This window comes from Falco cherrug, chromosome 4 (genome assembly GCF_023634085.1).
Source record: "Falco cherrug isolate bFalChe1 chromosome 4, bFalChe1.pri, whole genome shotgun sequence".
Lineage (NCBI taxonomy): Eukaryota > Metazoa > Chordata > Aves > Falconiformes > Falconidae > Falco > Falco cherrug.
Genome location: NC_073700.1, coordinates 60,805,233 through 60,833,066, shown reverse-complemented (window position 1 = coordinate 60,833,066; position 27,834 = coordinate 60,805,233). Strand labels below are relative to the sequence as shown.

Below are 27,834 nucleotides of genomic sequence, written 5' to 3'. Positions count from 1 at the left end.
ACAAATATGTCTTGGATTGTGGTACGGTGTTCAAACCATTTGTAAAAAAAAAATGAATTGAGAAGAAGGATCATCTGAAAAATAGGTTTAATGTGTAAGAAGAAAATAGCAGTTTCCTGTGAGAATGGAATTGGGTGTCAGTATTTATGACAAAGAGGCAAAGGACTTGATTTGTATATTTTTTCTGCAGTTTTTCTGCTGGTTTTTATTCAGCTGTGTAGCTTGTGCTTTTACTTTTTAAAAGAGCTACCAGAAGCCCTTACCAAAATGTCTCAGTTGACAAATTCAGCTGACACTGTCCTTGGCATCAGTTTCTATACTGCAGAGTTGTCTTTAATGGGGAGGTTTGGGGTTTCTTGTTTTGGATTTATATTCATTTTTAGGAAATGTCAAGACTTATCCCATGCTGTGAAATAGTAGTATTTGGCTAAGAGGTTTAGTCCTCTGTTTTTTGAAAGAATATTGTTTCTTTATTTAAAGGTTATTTATTATTTAAGATTTTTATTGTGAAATCTGTTGTGAAATTTTGGCTAATCCATCATTTAAATCTTTTTTATTTCATTTGGCATGTCTTTGTATAAATAGAATCTTAACATGTGTGTAAATTAAATTCCTCTACTTCCACTCATCAACCACTTAAACCCTGCATTTCTAAACAAACCCCTCAAACCAAAACCTGTTCTAATTCCATTAGAGTCAGAACATTTGGTGTGGTCTAATTACAAAAATGTTATCAGATAGGGATTCATGAAGGTTGCACGACCTTCAGTCCTGTCTCTAAAAATTGTCATGGGAAAAAGAAAAACCAGCGGTCAAGAAGACTTGAGTTCTGCGTTCCCCTGAAAAATAAGTGGTTTAGGATCATATTCTGTGACCCTGAGAAATTCACTTCGATGTTTCTGCCCTTTCATTTCCCATCTGTAAACGGTGATGATACTTGGCCCCCCTGCCCAGTAATGTGAGTACTTTCAGACAGTGGGACAGAAGGAGCTATAGAAATACAGAGACTGTAAGGGGGCAAATTATATTCGTTTAATGGTAATCATCTTCTCCTTTTTCTTGAGGTTTATTTCAAGCAAAGTAATTGCAGGGGTGAAACTTCATAGGCATAATTTAGATTTCAAGAAAGGGGGTAAGGAGGAGGAGATGGGGGTGGTTGTATTTTAAGACCTAGAAGACACCATTAAGTAGCTGATAATCCTTGAGAAGGAGTTCTTCGTAGAGTGAATTTCTTTATCTTCTGCTAAATTTAGAGAGCCAGGTAGAGTAAATATTTCATAGTTAAGCATTCTAAATTTTTTTAAAGTTTAATTTCTTGGCTACATTTCCTTTCAAAGGCATATCTGCCTTCATCATTCCAATTCTAGCAATGTTTAGCAATCACATGTATTTTCCAAGATTTCCTCCAGAGCTGAAAACCTGCGTCAGTCCACACCAGGTTGTATCCAGTCATTTCATTGGGATTTCATTGAGCACCTTTGGCAGCTGGGAGCTGTAAGAAAAGGGATTAGCGAGTGTTTGTCTGACACACACTGATCCCAGCACCTGCTGATTGGATTGAAGTAATCCTTTTACAAGTTACAAAACTCTATTATCAAAGCATTAAGAGAGGGGGAGGCAGTGTTATACGCTACATCAAGGGTATATTAATTTAGGTAAACAGAACATAGGTTGCCATTTAATGTACTTGTGAATTACAGTCATTCTTGCAAAAGTTGCACAATAGTCTAGTCTGGTAGATAATGCCATACGCTGCTCGTGCAAAGATGACGCTTCTCTAGAAACCCAAGGACAATCACTTAAAATTATTTTAGATGGCATGCTTAAAGCATGACTGCTCTCTGTGCACATGCTTAGTTGTTTACAATAATCTTTACATCTAAAAATATAAAATTGAAACTATGGAATACCATTCTTTATTGTTGGCTGACATCACCATGGAAGTTAATTTATTTCTGGATAATACAACCTATTTGAAACAATCTAGGGATATTATTCTCAACTAGGCTGAATAGCTGCTTTGTCAGAGAATTGCCTCCCTCTGTTTTCTTTAGTTTTCCTTCATCACCTACCATATTATGTATGATATTAGTAGCGTTTTACTGCAAATTACTAGTAAAGTTTCATTGTAGTTTTCAATACTTAATTGAAAAGACTTCGAAACTGCTCTCTCACTGGTGTAATCAGGTACTGAGAAATACGAGAAAAATTAGATGAGAACACATTATGGTAGTAATGTGGCTGCAAACACTGAGGAGGAAAAATAATTTCTCGGTGTTATTTTATAAAGACAAAATAAAAATTCCCAGGTTTTTATTTCCTAGATTTTTTCATTTCTGGTTACCTTAGACAGTTCTTGCTGATAAAATCAGGAGATCCGGGATGGCACAAGTTAGAAAAGAAGAAGGAGCCTTCAGCCTGAAACGACAGACTAACCAGATAATGAAGTCCTGGCCCAGTAAAGTCAGTACCATTGCCATAGGCAGTAGTGGATGCAGAATGCTCCCCAGGAGTGGAAGTATGTGAGGCTTTATAGACAGATGTTAATTTACTGAGTTTTCTTCCAGATAACGAGTTTTGTGAGATAATGACAATGAATTGCCACAACAGAATTTTTATTTTTATACATATATATAAACTTCATGTAACTAGCTCAATAAAATCACTTGACAGTTAGCATTGAAAACTTGAATGGCTGTGTTAGGACCAGAGCTAGTGCTTTTAGCAGCAGTTACGCAGTGACATTTCAGAGATGGGGCGGGTCTTGGTTAACAGCTGTAGGCTCTGCATTACTGCAGGTTGGTTGTGTCAGAGCATCAGAAACAACTGTGGTGCTTCCATAGAACTAGAACTGTTGGAGAAAACTGATTTTCTTAACATGTTAGTTGATCAGAAGACTTAAATTGTTTTGGGATGGTGCATCCTCTCTTTAAATAAAGTATGCTTTGTGAAGGAAGAAAGATAGGAAAGGTATGGGCATAGTTTGGCTCTGCTCCTGTGTTTTCTTCTACGTAGGCCACCGCTGAGAGCATTCTTCTTGGAAACACGGGTGATGAGCTCCCAGCCTTCGGTCTTTGCAAGAACACCACAGCAGCTCAGGGAGAAAGACCAACCTTCTGTAAACAAGGAAGAGCCCAAAGTAACCTCAGTATTGCTATGAGACGGTGTTAGGAGATGTGAGAAATGCTTAGAAGATGTGAAGAAACACTGGGGTGCACTGCATGATCTGGCTGTGGCTCAGGATTCTAATAGTGACTAAAAACTCTAAAAGCTCAGGGACTTTTATTTGAGTACGTCTGGACAAGTGTGGGTGCACCAAAATAGAAGAATAAAGTAATCATAATTTTATAAAAGAGGAGTGGGGAGAAGGAAAGAGGAGAAGAGAAATGAACCTTTCTGTTGCTATTCCCTGAGTCCAGACTCCAGCCCTAGAAGATAATGGAAGTACATATTAAAAAAAGAAATTGCTGATTATCTAGCAAGAGATTTTTCAAGGGCATGAAAGGGAGATAAGTGTGAGGGTCTCATTTAAGAGGATGGGGAAGGCTGGAGTCTTTCCTTTGTGCATTTGCTAATCTCCTCCATCCTTTCCCTTGGATAGCTGCACAATGAGTAAGAATGTGCATAATTTTATGAAGAATAAATCTTGCCTGGACAAACTTGATTGCTTTGTATTTAACTAAAACTACAAAACCAGTAGATGAAGTGAAAACAACAGAGGTGATATATCCAGATTTTAATAAAGCCTTGAAACTGTCTCATGAACACTTAATTGATAAATTAATGTCCGTTTTTTAGTAGACAATTAAGTGAATTGAAATGTGGCTAAAGGATGATATACAAAAAGTAGTGATCAAAAGCTAGGCATGGGAGTGTCTGGCAGAGTACAGGAATTGCTGTTAGATCCAATTATATTTGACTTTTTAAATAATGATCTGGAAGTGAATGCAGTTGACAGTGGCTTTTACATATGGTACCACAGTGTAAAGTTCTGCACAGAAGTGATGACGGAGTAATTAAAAAGTTTGAAAACCTTAGACCTGAAAATACGTACAACAAATAACTTATCTTTATAGAAAAGACTCACAAGAAGAGATGTCTATAGTTTGCATAGATGTATCAATTCATGATTTGTGAAGACACTGAAATATATACAAGCAGAAATTATACAGAGCCGCAATGGTCTGTATAAGCAGACCAGGGATGAAGTAAATGGATTGTTAACAATGGGTAGCAAATTAATTTTGCAATAGAAAAGCAATACTATTGGCATCCCTGTGAAAAAGCCATCTCAAATGAGGACTTATGTTCCTTATTGAAAATATTTAAGTATTTCCAGGAATACAGTGTATAGTTAGAACAGTTTGTATCCCGAGAAGTAGTAATGAATGGTGATTTAGGCTTCTCCATCAGATACAGGACACTTAAATGTTAGAAAGTTTCATAGTGAAGTACAAGAAACCAGACATTACCTGAATCAAATAGGCTGCTTCTGTCTCTAAATTCTATAGCACTGTGAGTACTGTGAGTGAGAACAGAGAAATTTACTGTGAAGCCACTAATGATAAGGTATTAAGCCAGAAAAAGGAAGGAGAAAATCATGTGCTGTGTTGAAAGTAAATTGGATTTATGCAGAAAAGTATTCCTCTTGCATATAGTCAATGCAATATGTGCTGAAGAAGACAAGTTTAAGCAGAATAGCAGAAATGCTTGGGCGTCCTGTGCCAGAGCAGTGTAGCCTACAAGTTAGCAAGGAACAAAGGAGAAAAAACACCCTTTACTTAAGTGAATTGGAGAAAACAGCAAAACAAATTTTCAAGTATGGTCATTTAGCACACAATTTGCTATATAGTAGCTGGGCTAGTTCTCTGCTTTCCAAATTCCTTCTGAGGAGTCCAGTGAAGCACCAGAACACTGCATGGCCCTCTGCATCTCTGGAAGAAGCGGCAGCAGTTTGGCAGCAGTGGCTGTCACACTGTAAGGTGATAGGTGTGGATTGGAGTGGTCACCATTCACCAGGATTAAGGTAATGTCCCATCCACTTCTTCAGATGACATTTGAGATTCGATTAGACCTGTCAAGGTCTGTCAATTTAACAGTTGCTCATCTTTTCATTAAAAGAGACATCCTCAGTCACGAAGAGTGTCTGATCAAGTACTGTATTGGAAACGTTGTCAAAAATAATTGCTTTTTGTGATAGCTGAACATCAGGAAATAAAATAGGTGTTTAAAAAACAAATATCTTGACAGATGCAAACCATACTATCTCTGAAGAAGGTATTTGGAGACCAACCAGACAATTAGAATTTAATTGTTAAATTTGTTAACGTTAATTTAGTCACAGAGCATGCACTGGATGCCACTCCTTGAGTGAAGAAAAAAGTAAAGAAAACCAAAAGTGGTTTGACACCATATTACAACATCAGTTCAGAAAGTTTTTACCAAAGCCAAGCCAGGCTGCTGTGCTGTGTCCTTGTGCCTGTGTTCGGGCATGCTGTCTTAATATTTGCTGCTGGACATGGTTCTCTTGGCCAGAGACTCATTGTCCTTGGAACAGTTTTTCATCCTCTGTCGGAAAGCTCATCTTTTGCCTTATGACTGGCATGATAATTATAGGTTACAATCACACAATAATAATAGATTTTACAACATAACACACACCCCCTCTACGTAATGTCGCTGCATCCTCATCTCCATAACACGTTTGGTAGCAAGAGTGTCTCATCTGTGTGTAGAAGAGTAAGTACGAACTGGGCTGCCAGTTATCTCTGCAGGTGAGGTGCTGTGGAAGGAAAATTAAGACTTAATGAAATTTAAGATACATCAGGAGATTTGTCCAAGCAGACCGTATTTGTTTAAATAGTAGCATATACTTGGGATTACAGGACTTGTCTTGATGTGGGCATATTGGTGAGACCGGACCTCTATCTTTTTCAGCAGTTTTTGAGGAGCATTACAACGGTGGTGACAACCTCTATTTATTTTACCTTCTGCTCTGGGACATGGAAAATCATGTGCATGTTTGACATGTTGGTAATGAATTTCTTTTGTACCAGGCAAATGCTGCAGAATGTCTCATGAAAACATCCTAATTGAGGAGTGGATTTGAGTAGACATACATACTCTAAAATATCAGAAGTTCCACTCAATTTAATGTACATCCAGTGGCTCCCGAGAGAGTGTTTCAAAATCACTAAGCTTCTGTTTAGCAAAATGGGGATGAGCGTAGGGGCTCTGAAGGACTGTAAATGAAAGATTACTTAACTCTGAGGGAATTGTCTGACTCCTGAATGTTTTAAAGTGAGCTTCTTTCTCGGTATCTTTTTTTAAATGTGTGTAAAGCAGATACTTACATTGTGCAGAGCCTTCCATGGGTCTGTTCGTATAGTCGAAACACCTTTTCAAGATCTGTCAGGAAGTGCCCTGTGAATCTGATCCATGCAGCGTAGGTGTTGAAACTGCATGAAAAGTCCTTGTCTGGTTAAAGATTTTAGTGTGTTTTCGTTTGAACATTAATCTTTACGCTCAGGATTCCCTGAAAAAGAAACGTAAAAGTGAAAAGGGTATTCCTTTTTAGAGGAAGATGAGGTTTTGAAAAATTTGTGTGCGCTAAAAGCAATCAAATAACCTTAACTTTGTCACATTTGATGATTTTAAAAGAAAGTATTTTTTTTTAATACAGTCCTTGAAATCATTAAACAGACAAGTTGGAGCCAACAAGAGGCTCCTTGCTACATACAGCCCTGCCTTAGCAATCAAATGTTCATGCCCCTTTTCCTGCAGCTTCATGGATCTCTGAGTATTTTGGAGAGATTCAGTGTTGGCAGATCTGTATATTTGCATAAAATGTCCCTGAAGTCTATGGGACATTGGTGATGGGCATGTCAAAATGAATCAGATTATAAAATTGTGGTTTAAAATGGCAAGATGCTACGGGCTGGTCCTTGACTGCCTGCTCTCTGCCTGCTGCATGCTAAACAGCTTCTCTGAAGCCAGGATTCTTGGCTCAGTGTTATTGTAAGATTTTGCTATTTTTCGCCTTGGCCTCATAAAAATTCTTATATACCAACTAGTCTCTGCTCAGGAAGGATTATCTCTTTTTTTGTTAAATTCAGTATACATATCCAGGCACAGATTTGCTGGGAGAAAAGAATGGGATCTTTAGCCTCCCTCCTTTCCACAGTAAAAAGTCTTTTGGCAAGGACAAGGAAACTATCGGAGGATGGTTTCCTCCCATTACCTCGCAGGTTAAGGCTGGGAACGTGTTGGCTGACCTGCTCCCCTAACACATGACGGGGCCGCCCAGCTCTCCCAGCTCCCCATCCGTCAGGTCACGGCTCTGTCCACCACGATGCTTTTTCCTTCATTATAGAAAAGAAGCAATCACACAGTAGGTGTTTTGATTGTATCTAGGCCACCATTATTTTTTACCTCCTTTAGAAACCTTTCTTCTAACACAATATATTTCTATGTCCTTAAAGATATCCTTTCTGGAAGCGTCACTTCTTGAATTGCTTTTCAGTAACAGGTTTGATTTACAAATCTCGTGTAAAGACGCACACACCCGACAAACCCTGCACAAAACAAAGCTGTGTGTCAGGGGCTCTTTTATAACCGAAAAACCATTCAAGCTGCAAGAGAGAGCAGTATCCTGCTTCGCTGGTGGGGTGGGAAGCGTGGTGGAGCGACAGCTTTAGCAGAGTTCCCATTTGGTGGAAGACAAGCTGCAAGCTTTTTTGCACCTTCTGTTAAACCTGCTGAGAGGGCATGAGAGCCTTTCTTCTTTAAAGCATGTTTGGGAAGAACAATTTGACATAACAGAGATTGTCTGTGAAAAAGGTTTTCTAAGCAATTAAACTGCTTTTTATACTTTTCAGTGAATCCTTTCCAGGAGCTTTTTCTAGACAAGTGTTGCTGCAGATTGGGCTGTATTAGTGAGTGCTCCAGCAGGAACCTCTTTGACGGATGGTTGGGCCAGAGACACCCACAGTGCTGCTCCCGACCCCCATCCAGACCCTGAGCCTGTCCCCCTAAACAGTCTGTTTTGATCTGGTTAAGGCTGTTAACTTCAACCTACCTTGTAAAGGTAGTAGGGATGTTACAAATATGAACTGGATGTAATGTGAGATTATTCTGCTGTTTACTCTAGGAGCAAATGACAGTCTTTGAAAGGAAATTTGGCTGTGTAAGTAGGCTTAGAGCACCAGGTGATCACTTTCTTAATTTTCATGTTAAAGGGAAAGGAAGATTTCTGGTTTTCCTCACCCTTCCTCCTATCTGCTCTCTTCCCCTCACTTACCTGGATGATTTTCAGGTCCGTGGGGTGAAGGAATAGGGTTTTAGTTCACTTTTGGAAAACCTTTGGAACTGAATTCCCAACACAATACTGAATCTCTAGCTTTGGGAGCTCTGCAAAAACTGAAGACCTGCACCAGTGACCTGCACCAGTATACTCCAACAGACAATTCCTGCCACAGCCAGTTAATTTTGCTTTGGTGATGCTTCTCCTAACACTGTTGACTTTACTGAATGCCAGTTACAATCTTTAACAACGTACATTAATATTAATTAACAGCACCTTCTCAGTTCAAGGCACCCTCTGTGCCAGTCCATGTGCAGGACGAGTTCCTAATGACCTGGTACTTGAGCCATGACAGTTCAGCCTGGCAATTTTTTAATTCTCCTCAACAGCTGTATCGTTGTTATGACTTGCATATGTGCTTGAACTTCAGTTTTAAAAGCCTTTGGTTTGACGTGAGCTGTTGTTGTAGTAAGTAGTTTTTATCAATGGGCTCTTGTTTCTTTTTCATTGCCTGATGAAAGAGACATTTGGGCTTACATTTTCTGGGTGCTGAAGAAGAAATAGTTCTCTCCTGAAGCTCGGTAGCTGGGGTTTTCAAGCATTTCTTCTGTGTTAGCACTGGTACATGTTAGCATTCTCATTTTGTATGGCACAAATAAGCTTGAACTCTGTTAAGTGAATGAATTAGCCATAAGACTGAGTGTGTTTTGTCCCCAAAGCTCAGGATTCTCATGCTTTCTATCCTGAGATACATGCCTTTAGCTTAGCTTTGAGTCTGGACAAGTCAGTGCTTAATACAGTATTCTTTTAATTCCAGTCCTACATGGAAGACCATCTGAAAAACAAGAATCGTCTGGAGAAAGAATGGGAAGCTCTGTGTGCTTACCAGGCTGAACCCAATGCCACCACCATTGCACAGCAGGAGGAAAACATCCAGAAGAATCGCTCACAGGCTGTAGTACCATGTATGTATGCTTAATTTGGATGATTGCATTGTAAGTTCTTAATACATTTCTCAATATCTTGTGCGCAGGGGTTTGAAAGCTGCAGATGACAGGCAAACAGAATACAGAGTAGCTTATACGTGTACCAGAAAACTGTAGCTACAGCTGTGGGCTGGGTGCATGTCCTGTTCTAATATCAGATGCTGTTTATCTCCTTGTAAGTTGCATATATGTTACAAACATGCAGAACTATGTCACATAGCACTGCTGCTGCAGCTGTGCTGTCTCAAGAAATTCAGTAGCCAGAGTGCTTTTCAGTGCTGGAATGCACTTTCTGCACAAGAGTGGCATCTGTAGCCATTCAACAGAAAGAAGTTTGGCTTGTGTTTAAAGTTGGTATCATGTCCATCCAACAGTAATACCAGCAGTCTATAATCAGAGCTAGATGATCTGTTTATCAGATACTCAGCTGTACTGAATGAGCCCCTTTAGGCTTCAGTGGATAAGCTTGCAAACTGGCTTCTCTCTCTGCTAGGCTTAGGATAAAAAGAGAAAAAAAAAAAAAAAGGAAAAAAGCAGTCAGTGTTTATATTCCTAGAATCTGCTCTTTCCTGTAAGCAGCCACCTTTCTGAGCTTGAAATAAAAGCAACATATTTTTCCTATGCAAATATATGTATCTCATAGATTACATTGGTAATCTATGGCCACACATTTTATTAAGCAACCAATGAAACAAAACTGGAACTGAGAATATATGCACAGACCACAGCAACAAAGATGCTCTCAATCAGTGTGCCCACAATCCAGCTGGGTAGCTTGGCAAACTTATGTAGCTATTTTAATTTTTAAAGTGCCCTGAAAACATTAATTTTCCCTATGAGAGCCTTGAGTAAGTACTATTCCTCCTTTAGAAATGGGGAGATGACAGGTGACACGTTAAGTAAATGTCAGAGCCAGATTTAGAGTAAAGATTCTTTGGAAGTACATGATAACTTAACTGAGCCCATCGGTCCTTGCATATTACCTTCAGCTGGGTTTTGCTGTCTTGTTTATGTAGTGGCTCTTTTTGCTATACTCTGCTGCTTAGGAGAGGACTGCATTGGTTTGGCAATGCAAATTCTCCTGAGTAAATACGGTGCTGGTTGAAAGCCTTTTGGGGCAACAGCAGCAGTTTGCTGACTTCCATGTGTTTTGGGATCAGGTCTGTAGAAAAGTTCTAGAAGGAGTCACAATGAAAGTTAAAGGAGTGCAAGTTCTGTGATCTTTTCCATCCTGAAAAAATAGCATTTAACTGACATGATAGGAAGTGAAAATTACTCCATGATAATGTGTATTGATCCAAGTTAATCTTCCTGCTTAAAACGTTCTTTTCAATGTGGGCTTACAGTCAGACCATCTTGAGCTATTCCAAGTCCCTGCTCATAAATTAAGCCGGATTGTTTCTGGTTGCTGCCCTGGAGACAGCATGGGAGCCATAGATGTTGCCAGAATTTGATGTTGGTTATTCAGGCGATGTAGGAAATGAGTCTGCATGATACAACGAGCAGTGAGATAGGGACCCTCGGACTAGACAGTTCTAGCTCTGAATCCAGCTGCAGCAGTGCTAAAGAGCAGAGGTTTTTAGCTTGGGTGTCACGGAAGTATTTTCAGAGCTAAGATAGTCTGTTTCTTTTCTTTATATTGTACCATGTGGATGGAACAGCCTACAGTGATCAGCCTTCAGCTGACAAGTCTCTGCCATTGCTTCTTCCATGGCATATTGTTACGCCTGTTCTTCCCGTGGCTGAGCCTAGACTGAATCAGCACTGCCTGGGAAGGTATTTGGACATGGACAGGCTGGCTGCAATTTTTCCTGAAGCTTTACTTAAAAGTATTTTGCCACATTTAAAAACCCATAGTACTTTTCCAAGAGTAAAATGCTGGGGTTTGGCTTTGTTACAATGTGGAAGTTTCTCTTATAGCCATTAGTGGACTGGGAACTTTCCTTTTTGACTGAATTGCACAAAATTACCTGGCCTCACTTTCTGAAGTTGCTGCACACTGGTAAACAGCTGTCATGTTATATCCTTAAAACTACTCAGATATTGGGTGGAAAGTGTGGCATAGAGTTTAAACAATATTACGTTTTGATAAGGTGATGGTTATTGTAGACTTTAAGATTAGATTGAGATCAGGGTCCAGTTCGCCCATTTTTTTTAACTATATTTGACAATAAAACTATGGCAAAAACTCACAGATTTGCTTAATAATAAATTAAGAAGCAAAACTGATATGCTTTTGATACGCTACAAAGTTGTTATGCTACATGCAAAGTATTCTCACAGAGTAATGCCTTGTTAGCATTTCCTTATCCCTTTCATATTCATAATCACCTTGACAAGGTAGAACAAGATTGCCAAGTCATGTGAAAGATTTCGTCTTAGGAAGGCTTCAAAGAAGCTTTAATATCACGTTGTATTTACTTTGCATTTTCCTTTCTTAACCAGTCTTAAAATAATATGACTTTTTTTTTTTACTGATTACATAACTGATATAATTTCTAGATTAACGTTATCTTTAATCTCACAGTTTTATCAGAGTTTACTCTTATACCTATCTTCTCTGTTTACAAATAGCTTTTAAAAAAATTGGTAGCAGAACACCTTCACACTGCACTTAAATGACTAGTTTGAAAAATTCTAACTATTGAAGTAACTTGGACCTTCTAGATTAACAAAACTGCATCCTTTTATCCAACCAACAGGCAGATTGATGCAATTTAGGGAAACGGGATACCTTTTTTTTTTTCATCTGAATGCATGAGCAGCTCAATTTGTTGATGCCCAAGAAAAAGCTTTCCAGACTTTATTTTCTCTTCTTGCATCTCTGCAAAATAAAACCATCTCAATAGAGTCAACACTATATGGTTTTACTTATGTATACCATTAATACCTGTAGGTATTTTAAACATTTGGCAAACAACTGTTTGCAGTGAACATCTGTCAAAAGCTGTCTACCATAGCAGTGTCTGTGGGTCATGGTATACATCACAGCAACACGCTTACCTCTGTGCTTTGGTTGTCCTCTAAAGAAAGGCAGAGCATTTGTGGGCAGAGTGTGAGCCCAGCTCGGAGGCTGGGGTGCAGTTCCAGCAAAGCCAGGGGATGTGCCGAGGATGGGAACACCTGAACAGGGGTGCTTGCTCTGGGTGTGTGCATTATCCGTGTCGGTAACGCATGTACAAATAGTGCTCTGGAATAAATGAACTTGATTTCAGTTCACATCTAAGAAGAAGAGTTCCGTTTTGTGCAAATAACCTATGGGCAAAATAATGATAACCAACAAATATGATTCTTCACAGTCTTCAGACTGCTCCTCTTTTGCTCCTCAGTAGTTCTTCACTTTCTTAGTGTATTTCTGTACCATGCTTTGTATGGGGGAAAAAGAAATCTGTCTAAATCTAGAAGCAATGATGATCTGGGCAGAATGTGCCAGGTTGATTGTTTTGAGATTTGCTCTGCTCTGTGATGCCTGGATTCAGACCACCCAAAGTCACCCATGTGCCTTGTTTCCAGCCTTTGTTAGTTCTGTCCCTTCAGAAGTATCTGACTGAAAGGAGGCAGAAGACAGAGAGAATTAGATGTGAGGAAAAAGATGTGAGTCTTATTTTTCCAAGCCTTCGACCCTCATCTGAAAAACAATACAAGTAATAGATCTTCATTGAGTTGCAGGGCCACTGTGAGACTGTGAGATGGCATACTGCTCTAGTGTTGGTCACTGTTTAAATAATCCAGATAGGTATGGCCTTTTGTGCCCAACTCGGTTGTTTACACACAGGAATCCAGTGCCATTTGAGATGCCTAAAGTACTGAAGGTACCCACGCAGAGCCAGTAGGTATAACACAGACCCTGTGGGAGACCTGTGCCCCCCTAGCTGCTGTCCTGAGAGTCCTTAGGGAACCTCAGATATCACCAGAAACCTACAGATATCACCTCAGAAATACGGAGGCATTGAGTCAAGTTCTCTGGGCATGATTCTGTGAACTTGTAGATTAAGATGCCTAGATGTAAGTGTTTCCATGTAGCTGCCTCCATACGAGCCAGGTGTCAAAGCACTTGTTACAGCCAGTGAAGGGCTAGTCAGTGCAGTGGCATCAGGAGAGCTGTGCAATGGCCAGAAGTTGGTATTTGGTTTACAGGGAAATTAATAGCTCTAGGATGCCCTTGTGTATCCTGTGTGAATTTCAGGTGCTGGTCCAATAGAGTGCAAGCCTTTAGGTCTTGTGTCGTACTCGTTAGCCTTGTGCAGTGCCTCACCTACTCTACAGTTTCTCAAACAGTACAACACGTTCATGTTTGGCCAATTAAATCAAGCTCCATTAAGTCTAACCTGGTCCACATGAAAATACCTGTATGTAGACACCAAAACTTAGGTTTCTCAGTCTAGAAAAAGAGTTTTTATATAATGCTATAAAACTCATTTGTGTTTTATATTCATATAAAAACTCATGTGTGTTTGCTTTATATTTTGTCCTTTACCCTCTGTTCTTTATATTTTATAGTTTATATATATATAAAATATGGTAGTGCTACATTTCTCCTCAGCTATAGGTTAGCACTAGCCTTCTTGTTTAAGAAGCCTCTCTCTGCCGCACATATCCATCTATACGTTTTGCTTTTCTTTCAGCTGTGGCTTGGCTGGAGCAATAGCAAATGCAAAGTACTTCAGCATTCAGCAGTAGCTGTTGTGGGTATTTGAAATAATGTCTAGTTGTAGCTCGGCCAGATTGCAGTAGCTAGTAACATCATTTGTCTTTTCTCTCACTTCCTGATTACCGTCCCTCTCCTCCTATTTCTTCATCCATCTTTCTTTCTCACTTTTTAGATTGATCTTATATATCTTCCTTTTCTGTCACCCCCTTCATTCTTTTTATTTCCTGCTTCTCCTGCTTCTCTTTCCTTGCTTCTAATGTAATCAATATGCAGTTTATAAAAAAAATAATAATGTACATTCGGCATTTTCCCTGTAATTTCTTATTGTTAAAAAACTGGTGTCCGTGGTATTCCTTTTTTGGTTTTTTTTCCCTTCTTTTTCCGCCTGTTTCTGAAGAGCTATTATGCTAGTTCCTAGAAGCTTTGAGGTGATAACAGGCATAGACAAGCACAATCTGTTCATTGTCAATATGAACGCTTGATGTTGCAACTGAAGCACACATGGGTGCAAACTCTTGATATATGCAGAAAACACATCTACAACCCTTTTTTGCACACTTTTTTTTTCCTCCTGAGTGGAAATACAGTCTCACCACCTTTTCACTACCAAAGCCTTAACATGTCTCACCCTCTGCTAAACCCTCCAAGACAGCAGGATAATGACATGGCACACTAAATCAGAGGGTCTGGATAAACCATTGTTTTTTTTAAAAAGGATCCTGAAGTTACTGATCTGACACTTCCATTGGAGAGTCACACTGGCATTTGTTTGCTAAATGTCTGCTCTCTCTCGCTCATCCATTTGAAAAAATTTCACACATTTTCTTTGGTGATTAGTTCAAACACTTTTGCTGTCCAATGAATGAGGCTTATCCTGAGCGGTTACTGAGAGACCACATTTAGTGCACATAGCCAAAAGGTTTCAGAGCTGGAGTTCTTCAAGCACTCTGTGACAATGCTCATTGTAAAGCTTTCTGTAAAAACTCTTGGGTAGCCCCAAGATCTCAGATGTCACAGGTTCATTTTTATGTTTCAGATTTTTTGTGCAGTGGTGCTAAAGTAAAGTGGAAGTGAATAATGTGCATTGAATGTGTTTCCTTTCTCCTCGTCTTCATCCTCCTATTGCATTGAAACCTTATTAGAGGAAATAATTTTATTTTAATAGTAAAGAATGGCTCTTCATTCATTTGAAATTAACTTGTTCACCTCTAATCTTATTCCAGGAGAAGGCTGCTCACATGGGCAAGCTAAGTATTGCTGATGAGATTGAGTGACTATAAACAACCCTTACACAAGCACACCTTTGTCGTGCTCACATACTGAACTGCCATGACATTACTGGGCAATAAAACTAAGCAGGGCCCAAATCCTCTGTCTCTCCTGTGTGGTACTTACAATGTTTGGTGGCTCATTTATTGCTCCTCGTTATTAAAATGATGATCGGTTCTTAGTAGTTTAAAAAAGCCAACTTGTAATTCTGCTGGTGAGGATGGTGCCACAGGCCACTAGACAAGATCCAAAGGGGGACAGGGTGTATTCCTGTGCTCTTATTTTGTCTTTGAGTAATTGGTGGAAAGATCCTCTCAAAGCATTGGTATACATGTTCAGCTGTAGATGGTTACAGAAAGGGCAGCTCCATAATCTCTCACCACTATGTACTGTGCAGGGTAGGTTTCCTGAGAATTGTGCTGATTATGTAATCAGGTACAAGCTGTTTAAGATTCATATGTAAAGACAGACATCTCTCACATAAAGTAGTCTGGTCTTTCTTTAGTCAATGGAAAGAAACAGGCACTTCTCGAGTGCAATTTGGCCCGTTTGAGACAGCTAAATCAGGATGAGATGATTCATGACATAGAAATACTTCTTTTCTCTTAGCGGAAAGTGAGTCTAAATGACTGGAAGAAATGCAGACATCTGTATTGTCACTGTCTAAATACAGACAAATAAAACCCATCCATTACATATGTCCTGAAGTAAAAAAAAAAACAACAAACAACTAGAGTTTGGGGTGTACCAGCTCTAAACACAGATGAGCTAGCACCAGTAAAAATGCAAGTTAAAAAGTGATAAAAGAATCTTGTCAATGGGCGAGAATAATGAGTAAGTCTCCTATGTCTGGAGCTGCTGTTTTCTTTACTAGTTGTGTCTGAACTAGCTACATTACCAGCAGTGTAAGATATATGTGCTGCAGTTGTACTTTTAGATGCAGTTATTCTCAGCATTTTCTCTCTCCCACGATCGTGTACAAGTCATATCATCACCCCACGTCACTAGCACCACACAGCACTGGTCTTTGATCAGGGCAGATTAACTCGCTGTCCAGCTCTCATACTTCAATGTTTCTGCTTTTCATTTTATAGAGAAGCCAGATGGACCAAGTCCATCAGCTTACTTCTTCCCTGACCCTGCAAATACAGGAATGCTTTCCATAATACTGTTTTTTTTCTAGTGATTTGCCTAGTTTAACTCTTAAACTACCTGAGCAGCAGAGATTCCTCCTTTTCCTGTGAGAGGTTCTAGCACATTATGGTGCATCTCATAATGCGTATCTCTCTGATACTCAGCCTCTGAGGTATCTTCGTGTTTCGTTCCTGAGTCAGGCTGTGACACTGTGGCTGTATGAAGGCTATGCGAGGTTGGGAGCCAGAAGGAAGTATCCTCTCTGATATTAACTGTTGCTGTCTTAAAATGCACATTAATCTGACTTTGAATTCTGTAACATAAAATGAGTAGAATACTTGTATAGAAACTTTCTCCTTTTATTTTCTCCTTTGCAGATGATCACTCCAGGATATGTCTAAAAGGTGAAAGTAGCCATGACAATTCAGACTACATCAACGCTAGCCCAATTGTAAGTATGGTAACCTATGAGAAATAATCAAAATAGTCAGTCCCTGTCTCTCCTTGTTGTTAAAAGATGCTAACCTGAAGCACCTCACTGCTCAGGTTGTGCAGCCGCAGACTGTGAGCACCTCACAACTCTGATGTCTCAGGCTTTCCTTCCAAACCGAAGAGAAATGAATCTTCTACATGTACATGCAATACCCTTGAAGTTTATGTACTAGGAGAACAAAGTCAATAGATACTATTATTAGATATTATTAACTTACAGATTATAAAATTCAATGATATACCCTTAGCAGAGCTTTTCCTTCTCTGAGGAGGTAAAACTTGCTTATTCTTTATTGCTTTGTCCTGCCAGCTGCAGTTGTAGGAGGAATGGTTTCTGTAGGCGTGGAGAGCTGAGCTCCACAGGCTTCTGAACTTCTGCATCAGGAACTGAAATTTCCTCTTACCTCTCTTCCTCTGTAGCCCTCCCAATGCATGGCTTGATATTTCTGTAGCTCTCCCAGTTCTCAGAGCTTGCTGTTTTGAAAGCAAGAATGAGGTCCCTTACCACTTGTGTGTTCATTCGAACTGCAAGATAGGTCAATCCAATTTTTGCATCCAAATACTCCAGTGTGGCCCAGCTGCCCTTTCTCACTCTACATAAGCTGTGTATGAATCCTTCCTTGTCTTTGAAAGATGATAGGGAGAAAAGGTCTCTATTTTTAGACACAAAGCAGGTATGGTACAGCCAGAAGCATTGCCCTGTCATAGCGTCTTAATGGCAGTGTCACGATACCCATCTGAAGGGGGAAAAAGGCACCGCGTCCTTGACCTCCATGAGACTGCTAGTATCGGAGTCACTTTTGCTCATGGTTCTTATTCACATTAATTAGGCCCTAAAAAGTTATTACAGGGAAACTATGAGAAAGAACTTAGGATGGAAAATTAGATCTCACTGCAGTGGGCTGTATATGCCATTACTGGCTCATTTTCCTGGGGAGTATCACTCCCCCAGTTAAATCACTTTGTGTGGGCAAGGCAGCTGACAATTTGCAACAGCATGAAATTACAGGCTGCTTCCTTCCAATGTTGTTGACAATACTTTTTTTCTTAAAAAAAAACACCACAACTACACAGAAACTGTTCTCTAAGCTTTGTTTTTGTTACTTTCAGTTCAAAAGCTTTGTTTCCTTCAACATAGAAAAACGTTTTATTCAAAGAGTTAAAAGTACACAGAACCCAAAAATATCTTGGGGATGCTTTTTTCTTTGGCTTAGGGTAGAGGGGAAACCAAAGGACCTGGATGCTTCAGGGCTTGCCAGCTGCCATTTTAGAGGATGGGGTAGATGCGCACAGACTGGAGCAGGTTTTGGACCACTTTTAAGTATGTCTCTGACTGGACCGGGCTCTGGATGGCCCCTGGATCGGGAGATCAGAATACCTTGGTCCTCCAAGGAATATGTGTACTGCTTGTAAAGTCATTCACAGAGGTCCAGCTCCAGGGCTTCAGTGCTCTTGTTTGCCTGTCTTCAGAGCGCATTTGGTGAGTTATGGTTGGTCAAGCCTTAATTTGATAGTAAAAGCTGAGGTTTTGTGACAAGCAAAGGAGTAGGAGGTGTTAAGTGGAAGTGAGATACTGTATTCTTGAAAGAGCTTGGTTGTAATTCACATGACTACAGTATCGTGCAGAAGTGGAATTACAGCATCTGTAGACACGGCTAAGCCAGGTTCAATGCTGGCAGCAATACCAATACTGTGTTTATACCAAATAACCAAGATGGGGTTCTGCAACCTGCACAAAATTTGGTGTAGGCACAGCTTAACTTTTTAGTAAACAAATTTGTTTGGGGAAGGGGTAAATTCTTGCATGTGTGTATATGCCTGTTGCAATTGTAATTCTGGATTATAGTGTATCTATTCCCTTAATTATGCTGAAGTGAGAAGTATTACTTTAAGTAGTGCTGGAGTTGGAGAGACAGGACCAAGATATACCCCACTGACATAACTGGGAAAGATTTGCTTTGTCATGATGCCCAAAGCTAATGCAGGCAGAGGATCTCTGCTTCTGCAGCTTTAATTCTCATGGTTTTACAGGAGATTGTAATCTTGCCTTTCCATCCAGCACTTAATAAGGGTATTTTCTTAATTTCTTAAATTTCTTAATTCTTATTTTCTTAATTAATATTCTTAATTTCTTAAAAAAGAAACTTTCTTTTTTGTAGCTTTCCCAGACTCAAAAGTTTAGTTCAATAAAACAAATCACATTGATGAAGCAAAAAATCTTATGGTTGTCTCTAAATCTTTTACAGAAATATTTCTATGCCCAGAGATAAGTGGGTGCACAAGTCTTTCATTGGATTGGAACAAGCATCCAGTATCTTGCAGAGCCATGAAAAACTGCCCAGAGAAACTCTTGAGTTCCTCTTCTTCATGGTAGTATAGGGACCCTATTGTGTGGGAAGGAGTGCCACAGCCCACATTTGTGTAGATGACCTGCTATTCCAAGGAAAGAGATGCTCCAGATGGTTTTGTGAGTTCATTTCACTAAGTCAATAGTCATTTTGCTATTTTGAAAGCAGTAGATAAAATGTGTGTTTCCTGAAGGTGATGCAGTGGGAGGTTAGTAGGAGGAAATCACTACTTTGCAAGTCCATAGTTTGGAAAGATTCCCTGAAAACTGTTTCCTTTCAAAACAGATTAAATATCTTCAGGTTAGTGTAAACATATTTGTTGATCTGATACAGTTTTGTATAATGAGGTAAAATATAGGAGTGGCAGACACATTCAGTCTCTGTTTCTCCCACCACAGAAGCCTACTGGAATATTATGTTGGGCACTTGATTCTGCAATATTTACTGTGGCTGTACAGCTGTTGCAGCCTGAGCTGGACATACATGCTATTACTACTGTGGTTTATTTGAGATTTTTTTCTGTTAGCAGACACACATTTAATCAACATCTTTGTAAGTGTACGGTGGATGTGGAGTACCAGTAAGTGTGCCTTTATTCGCTCTTGCAAAAATCCTGCCATTTCTTTCCTTCAGACTGCTGCCTTTCAACTTAAATAACTTCAGTAATTATCATGTCAATACAATGATGTTCCTGGTGCATTTGCGCCTTGCAGCGCCTGGGTTAGGAGCGAGCATTGTAGTGAGCTGCAAGATGGGCATTAATAGCACAGGATCAGTATGGTCTGTACTGACTGGAAGAGGCTTTTTCCTCCCTGCGTGTGTGAGCTGTCTGGTGAGGGAAGAGTGTAAAATAAAGTAATTATATTTGAGCTTCGGGAAGGGAGGCTTCCAGTCGTGTACATGTCGCTGGGTATCTCCAGCTTCTGGGTCAGTGGTCCAGTCTCCAGCTGGGGCTCACTCAACCTTAACTTAAGTCTAAATGAGTGCAGCAGTACACCATAAAAAAATCTCCGTGCTAGACAATGAGCTGGCGACCTGCCCACATGTTTCTCCTTTTTAAAAAACGCTACCCCCCTCAAGACCTCCTTTCCCTGCAATGTGCTGTGAAAAGTGGGGTTAGATTGATGGCCTCACCGTGGCTGAGAGTAGGTGAGGAGAATCAGCAAAGATTTAGTCCCGAATTCTTCCCGTAGGTCTTTAATTTCACTGTAGCGTGAGGCCAGGCAAAATGAGTCCTTGCGATAAATTTGCAGGGTAGAAGTGAGGTAGAAATCTGCTTCCATCCTCTCTGAAATAACATAAAGTACTATGATAATAACTCTGCTATCGGCAGCTGAATGAAAGGCTTGCAATTACAGCACGAGAAGACCCTGACTGTGCAGAATAAAACTGTGATAATTACTTCTGTCATATTTGTACTTAGTCCTCATTAAATTTCGGGAAAATCATCCAGTAGTAAATAATGTGCAATCTTTGCTTTTAAATCAGAGGTCATGAAAGTAAATGGGAATTCTGTTTCTCCTCATAGGGTGTCTGAGAGAAAAAATCCCATCAACTACATTTAAAAACTCGGTTTGCTTATTACTGAAGACACCAGACTGAGGAATGTCATTACCATGACAGTTTGTTCAAACACAGCATACAAATTTCATCACCAAGAATAGACTCTGAAATTCATAATGGCATTCACGACCAGATTTACTTTTTTCATTCCATTAGGGGTTTTAAAGGAAGGGTTTAAAAATTGTTTTAAATTTTAATTCAAACATGAAGATGAGGACTGGTCTACCTTTTTAATGTTAATGCTGAGATGAATGTGATTACAAAGTTCATCTGCATTTGCTGGATATGCTTTATTTTACAAAAACAAATACTCTCTTTAGTTTTAGAGACTTCCTTTACTGTGTAGTAAATACATGCTTGAAAGTAGATTTTATCAGTATTACAAACACATTAAACCTGGAAACCACACAGTACCTTGAATCCGTACAAATTTTTCAGGTCTTAATCGGGGTTCAACATTCTTTCTGTCATATTTGGTCTACGCTGGATCTCATTCTGATCTCGTATGATTTAGGAGTATTTCAGCTGGACTCAGAGGATTTAGATCAGGGTAAATATGGTGTGTCAGACCACATCTCACCCAGCATTTTTCTGTGTGGGAAGTAAGGATCTGACAAGCTGAGAATGATGGTGAAGGGCAGGAGTGAATCGGTGTATCATTTACATGAGATTTCAGAATGGTCATTGATGCCTATTGACACTTCTACTGTGTACGGTTTTAGAAGACTACTTAACAAGAATCTGTATGTACCACTCTCAAGTCCAAATACAATAAATTCGAGGATTTGCTGCCAGAATGTATTGATTTTGCTGTATTTCATCAGTGTTATCAGTGAAATCATACAGCAGCACAATCTCTGTAAAAACTCAACACAATTCAGAGTTCTTCAGGGAATCAGTGCAAAGTCCTAGGGTAGGGCAACGGGGCAGTAGAACTCTTGAAGGAAAAACCAAAGGAGTAACTTTTATTCTCTAGTAAAGCAAAGTTGGAATGGTGATCTGATATTAATTCAACAAAGGTGGAACTAATTGTGATACTGTGATCTTTATATATTTTCCTACTGGAAGATACTGTAAGTCAACTTAAGTTACAAGTTGTGCCATTAATGTTTTGTGTAGTTTTTCTTTTCCAACAAGAAATCTGAATGCTCCTCCTTTTTGTTTCCATTTGCTTTTGATATTAGTGATGGAAATTACCACAGTCAATTGCATGATCAGTGATAGTAATCCTTAATCCCTTTCTTTTCCTAATAGAAAATCATGGGGAAAAAAGATTGAAACAATCATCTCCAGACTTGCTTTTGTTGTACTTCAGCAGAAAATGAGAATTTCACCATAGCACAACAGTTGTAATAATTGCAGGTTTTTCTTTCCAGAATGGCTGTTCGATCCAGTTCTGATGTACGCCTTGCGAACCTGGTGCTTTGATGGGGACACAGAGGGGAAAATCTTGGTCTTTTTGAACAACTGCTATTAGGGTGATTTCTGAAGGTTGTTCCAATGTAAAATGTTAGCAAACAGTCGATTTTTATTTTAATACTTGATAGTATGGAGCCTGCTGTTCTCTGTTCTCTGGAGAATACATTTTCTGTTTTATTTTCATGAAGTGAGAAATCTGAGGGATCGTTGAAAGAAGATAATGACTACTGACATTAAAAAAAAGCCTTTTACTTGATCCTTGATTAGTTAGTTTAAAACCCATTACTGACTTTATTTCTTTATTCAAACTTTTGTTAACTTTGATAGATTAAGATGCCCTTGGTGTTCTTGGTAACCTTGAGAGAATAAAAAAGAACATAAAAACATCGTGAACTGTCCCTTGCAGTCACCTACTCGAGTTAAATTGAATGTGACCAGAGTAGTGATTTTTCACACTGTTCTTGAAATATGTGGCCTTTAAAACAGTACATATAATAGAAAATTGATGAAACCAGGAATTTCATTTAATTAGTTTAATCTTTGCGCTTATTTTTGCTCAGTTAAAGATCATTTAATAGTGTGATAGGGCTTTCTGCCATCTTCTATTTGCTTCAAGCAAGAAGAGTTTCTGCTCGTAATTGTTTTCTGTGCAACACAATGTGCTTGAAATGGAATAATTATAATTGTCTTTTGAATTATTGTTAAACTGCTGATACACTTCACTACTCTGTGCTTATTGTAATGTTTGCCACGTTCCAACTGCACCTTTGTGACAGAGGTTGATTAATGCTGAAATGCCGAGATTGGCCTATTCCTGATTTACCAGTTGAATGTTGAGAAGTGTTTCCTCCATGACAGCGCCATTTACATCATCCTTGATTTCTTCTGCCTTTGCTTTCTGTCATGTCTACATACAAAAGAATTTAGTTTAAGAAGAAATTCAAAGTAAATTATTATTTTTCTAAAGTTTGGTGTATTCACGATTGGTTACATTTCCAAATCGGCCTCTCGCCAGTCAGACAACTGACATCATCTTCGAGTGGATGCAGCCTGCAATGCTTTCCGCTGGGAGCAGCAAGTCCTGCTCAGTGCAGGTCGATTCTCCTAAGCTAAGATTTTTCCAGCACAGTAAAACCTTTAAGCACATGATTAAATCCTATAGATCTCTGTGGGATTCAAAACAAAACAACGGAAATTATTTCAACCATAATGGAGCAAAAATAACCCCTTTAAACCTGACTTTGCTTAATCACATTTGCTGTTGTTTTCAGCTGTCTTTGTTTCAGTGTCTGGATTCTTACAAAACCAAGAAAAAGTTACCCATTTTGAAATGGTTCCTAAGATTTTTTTGCTAATACTGCTTTCTGAAGAAAGCTAGTTTTTCCCTGATCTCAAAATACCCACGGTAGTAAACATTCTGCTATCAAAATTGCTTTTATCAAAAGGCAGAGAAAGGCAGGTTGAAATTTGTTGTGAGCAATTGCTTGTTGTGAAGAGTTATTTGCTGATAAGAGAAGCATCTCAATGAAGTTCAGAATAAAATGATGGTATTATAGACATCCTGGTCAAGGTTTTTTATAACCAGGGGTGGTGAATCAGAAGTAAGCTTTTATTCTAAATGGGTTCAGTGACTTCATTTTACCTGTGTTGTGTTGTCATGGAGAATTTTAATATTAAGTCCAGCTTATTATACATCAGAAAATTAGAAACATAAAAGTGTTCTCTTCCTTTTTGCAACATTCATCATATTGTTGTTCTGTTAGAATAACTTACATCTGTTCTTTTATAGTTCTTCCCTCTTTTATGTTGCACATAATTATGAGGTGCCTTCTTTTACACTGACATGTACCATCACTGAAAATTTTGATAGGCTATGAATAAATTCAGTAGATGCCTGTTAATGCAAATGTGACTCACATTCATTCTTATTCAGATCTTATAGAACAGAATCATGTATTGAGACAAATTCTGCCTTCAGCTACACGGGTATAAGTTAACTCTCGCCGACTTCAGTGTCAGTGAGGCACACCCACTCATCTGAGAGCTGAACTGGGTCTCTTTTCTTTATGCTCAGTTTTGTCTTGCCCAGTTCAGGGTTAGAATGAGTTTGTTTGTTTTTTAATCCTATCAGCAGATCTTCTTTTTCAGCAGAATGAGTCCTAAGATTTAGAACCAAGAAAACCACCCATCAGTTCGAAAACATTCATTGTAACACACTAATCCTATTTACTCTTGATGGCTTTGTTTCTTAGCTTCTTTTTTTTTCTGCTCAGTGAATTTTCTGCTCCTTGAATTAAATGTAATAATTAAGGTCTTTAAGCAGAACTTCCTCTATTGAGGCCAAATCCATGCATTTAGATAAATCAGCTAACCAGAAAAAGCCAGAAACTGAATTTGTTCCCTATTTTTGCTGTTTTTTAGTTACATGTGCCCTTGACTGGCACAGTGGAAATGGAGAACATATTTAGATGTGTGGAGCATTCTTAACACTCAGTGTAGAAAAATGTTTCAAATGGCTCCTAGGTTGCTATGAGACCACGAGTACTGATCTCAAATAAATGCCTTTGTCAACCACCGTAAATGATCTTATGCTGCATATTGAGGACATAGGACATTGCTTATCATGTGCGCCGATTATCATCTGGTAGGATCAGTCTTTTGTGGAAAAACTTCTCCTCTGAGCTTATAAATAGAAATAAAATTCTTTGTTTGCCAATAAAGGATGGAGGGCCATGACAGTCCTTTAGGAAGTCCCTTGTTTCTGCTCTCGCATACTTTCTGTCTCTAACACAGCAAGGGATTTTCTTCTAAATAAATCCAGTCTGTGTTCTCTTTCCTTGTTCCAGATGGACCATGACCCTCGAAACCCTGCATATATTGCCACCCAGGGCCCTCTCCCTGCTACTGTTGCTGACTTCTGGCAGGTAAGTTAAATATCTCTTTGAAAATGGAATTTATGTGACAAGTCAAATGTTGTCGTGTGCTTCTAGAAATGTAAGATGTATGAAAATATGTTGTGCTTGAGTCACAACAGGTGGAAAAACCTCCATTCACATGTCTTTTTCAAATCTGGTGCATGGATATTCAAGCCATTTATGTATACGACAAGCCCTGCGAAAGAATACTTGATCTGGAAATTATATTGAAAACCTCAGGCTGAAGTATTCGTATAATAGTGCCAGGTCTCTGTAATTAAGCTACTGCCAAGGACTGGATGATTTTCAGAGGGCCTGACCTTCTTAAGAGTGTAGCCAGAATTCATTGTCACTCTCCAGATCAAAAGGACCTAACACTATGTGCCATGAATTTTTCCATTGAAACCTATTTCTCCCATGTCCCAGTTCCCCAAAATGCTTAAATTCGTACGTATTTTCCCTACCACAGGTAGCTGAGTTAAAGGCCGAGTTAAGACCCTGCTGCATAAAGCTAAGGAGGTGCATAACTTTTTGCAGGACCGGGGCTGAAGGCAAGGATTGCTGATGCAAATATGAGCTTACTTTGCATGGAGGTTTTTTATGTGCTTACGCAGCTCTCAGATTTGGACATACACACACACCGCCGGGCTGGGGTATGCAAATTGTGTGATGGATATGCTGCGTTAAATTCCTTTGTAAGTGTGAAAGTGCACCTGAAAGCTTGCTGAAGCTTACTGAAGGGAAGAGGCCAACTGAGGTTTATTATCAAGACAAACGTATGTTTTTATTTCTTGGTTTGCATTATAAATGTAGAAGCATTTGTTCTGAAGGAAAAGAGTATCTGTGTAAAAATTTCAGAAGTGCCATTGTATTTTAGGGGCTTGCATCAGTTGAAATCATCATGTCTCTTCATCTGCATCATTTGGTCTATGATTAGAAAGTCTTAACTGATCCCTATTGAAGATGCTTTTCATGTCACAATTTTCTACTGTTTCTGATGAGGAATCAGGACATTTTCAAAAAGGTTGTTTGATTTTGGGTGCCTGGATATTCAGATGCTCAGTCTGAGATATTTTGGGACTGGTTTTTAAAAGTGCAAAGCAAATGCTTTCTGCTTCAAGTCAGCTGAGCTGTTGGTCTGGCCTAAATTTTCAAGTAACTTGTGATTTTTATCTTCGTTATTTGGTAATTAGACACAATTGAGAACACTGATCTTTCTTCCCTTGGCAGGAGTATTCCTTATAACAGGCATGATGCTTAAGAATGTGTTTCTTAAGTTAAACGTGCAAAATCAAAGACCATGTTAGCTATTCTGTAATTGTATTTTATGATTCCGAAGGCCCAGGGGTTTTTAATTGTATATTTTTGCATATTTGTATATTTAGATTTTGTGTATTTTCACTTGTTACTGCACCTTTTACATGTTGGAAAAAATGTATGTTCTAATTTTTAAAGGAGGCATTTAAAGAATCATTGCTGCTGATGCAGAAATCAGAATTAATCATACAAACATAGTATGAAGGATATATTTTGTTCTTCTCCCATTCTAATTTGAACAGTTAGGCAACCTGTTCGCATAGACACAGAGGTAGAACATTATTTCTTTCTTCTGTGATCCAACCGTCTTCATTCCAACTTTGTACTCAGAAGGTCTCTTTCTTGACTTTCTTTCTTCATGCTATTTGTGAGTGGAGAGTCTTCACTTTCCTTCACTTGCTTTCTGCTCTTTTTAACTATTCCTCCTCCCCGTTATCCTTCAGTGAAAGTTCACTGCATCTCCCCACCAGATTTGCTGTAAACAGAAACCATTCAGCAACCATGGTTCAGCTTCTGCTCAAGTGTGGCTACATATCCATTTTTTACGTGATATTCTTATGTGGTTTCTTCTATTAGGTTCCATACAAAAGTTTGTTTCTTACATTTATTTTGATGGTGCCTGTCACTTCAACATAACAATCTACCTGTATCAGTTTGGTCCATCACCCACTTTTCTTTAAGTTAAACTTCCTACAGATCACATGTCAATGTGCCAGCTCCTGTCCCAAGCTTTTTACTTGGCCCAGGGTATCAGCCAGGTGTGATGAGCAGGCTGAGAGAGAGATTAACTCCTCACAGAACGCCACATCCATAACCACTGAAATGTAGTAGGTCCATTGTACAAGTCAAAAGCCATGGCTTGAAGTTGTTGCAGTGTATGCCCAGATGCATGAGCAATGTTTATACCTGTTTTTCACCTGGTAGTACCTATATTAAGGTAAAGCATGGGAAACCTGAAATTGCTATGGAAAATGGAGTATTAACTCCTGTCAGGGCGGAATCCTTTGAATACAATTCTTGAATCCTCGAATACAATTTTCTGTAGTTTATACAAGACCATGATGCTTCCACCAGGGATTGTTTAAAGATTCAATTATTCATCCTTGATATGTCTTCTCAGTGGTTCTCCTCCCTCTCCCTCCTCCACTTAATACCAGCTGTTGCTGAGCTGTGTTGTTTTTTTCCCCTTTTGTGTGCTCAGTGAAGCAGTGTTCTGACTGATGGAAGAGTGACTGCCTCCAGAGAGACCTGGGACTATTCTGCTGTTCCTTGTCTAAATGCACAATGTCATGCTTTAGCAAGTCCAACAGAAACTCTTGGAGCTTGGCATCATCTTCTATGGCAATATGTACTAGATTTATTGTTTCTTATTTTTGCAGCAACTTAACTGCTAAGATTCCCAAGAGCCTAGTTGCAGGGTGGACATCAGCCAGGCCAT

The 27,834-nt window shown here is 39.1% G+C and overlaps 1 protein-coding gene across 1 annotated transcript in view; it reads left to right on the top strand.

Moving 5' to 3' along the window:
* The window catches only part of PTPRN2 (protein tyrosine phosphatase receptor type N2), a 663,576-nt gene that overhangs the window by 590,722 nt on the left and 45,020 nt on the right, over nt 1-27,834 (top strand). The window contains exons 15-17 of the mRNA XM_055709440.1: nt 9,120-9,267; nt 16,720-16,793; nt 25,011-25,088. Coding sequence (XP_055565415.1) covers nt 9,120-9,267; nt 16,720-16,793; nt 25,011-25,088 — 300 coding nt within the window. The remainder of the gene's footprint in view (nt 1-9,119; nt 9,268-16,719; nt 16,794-25,010; nt 25,089-27,834) is intronic.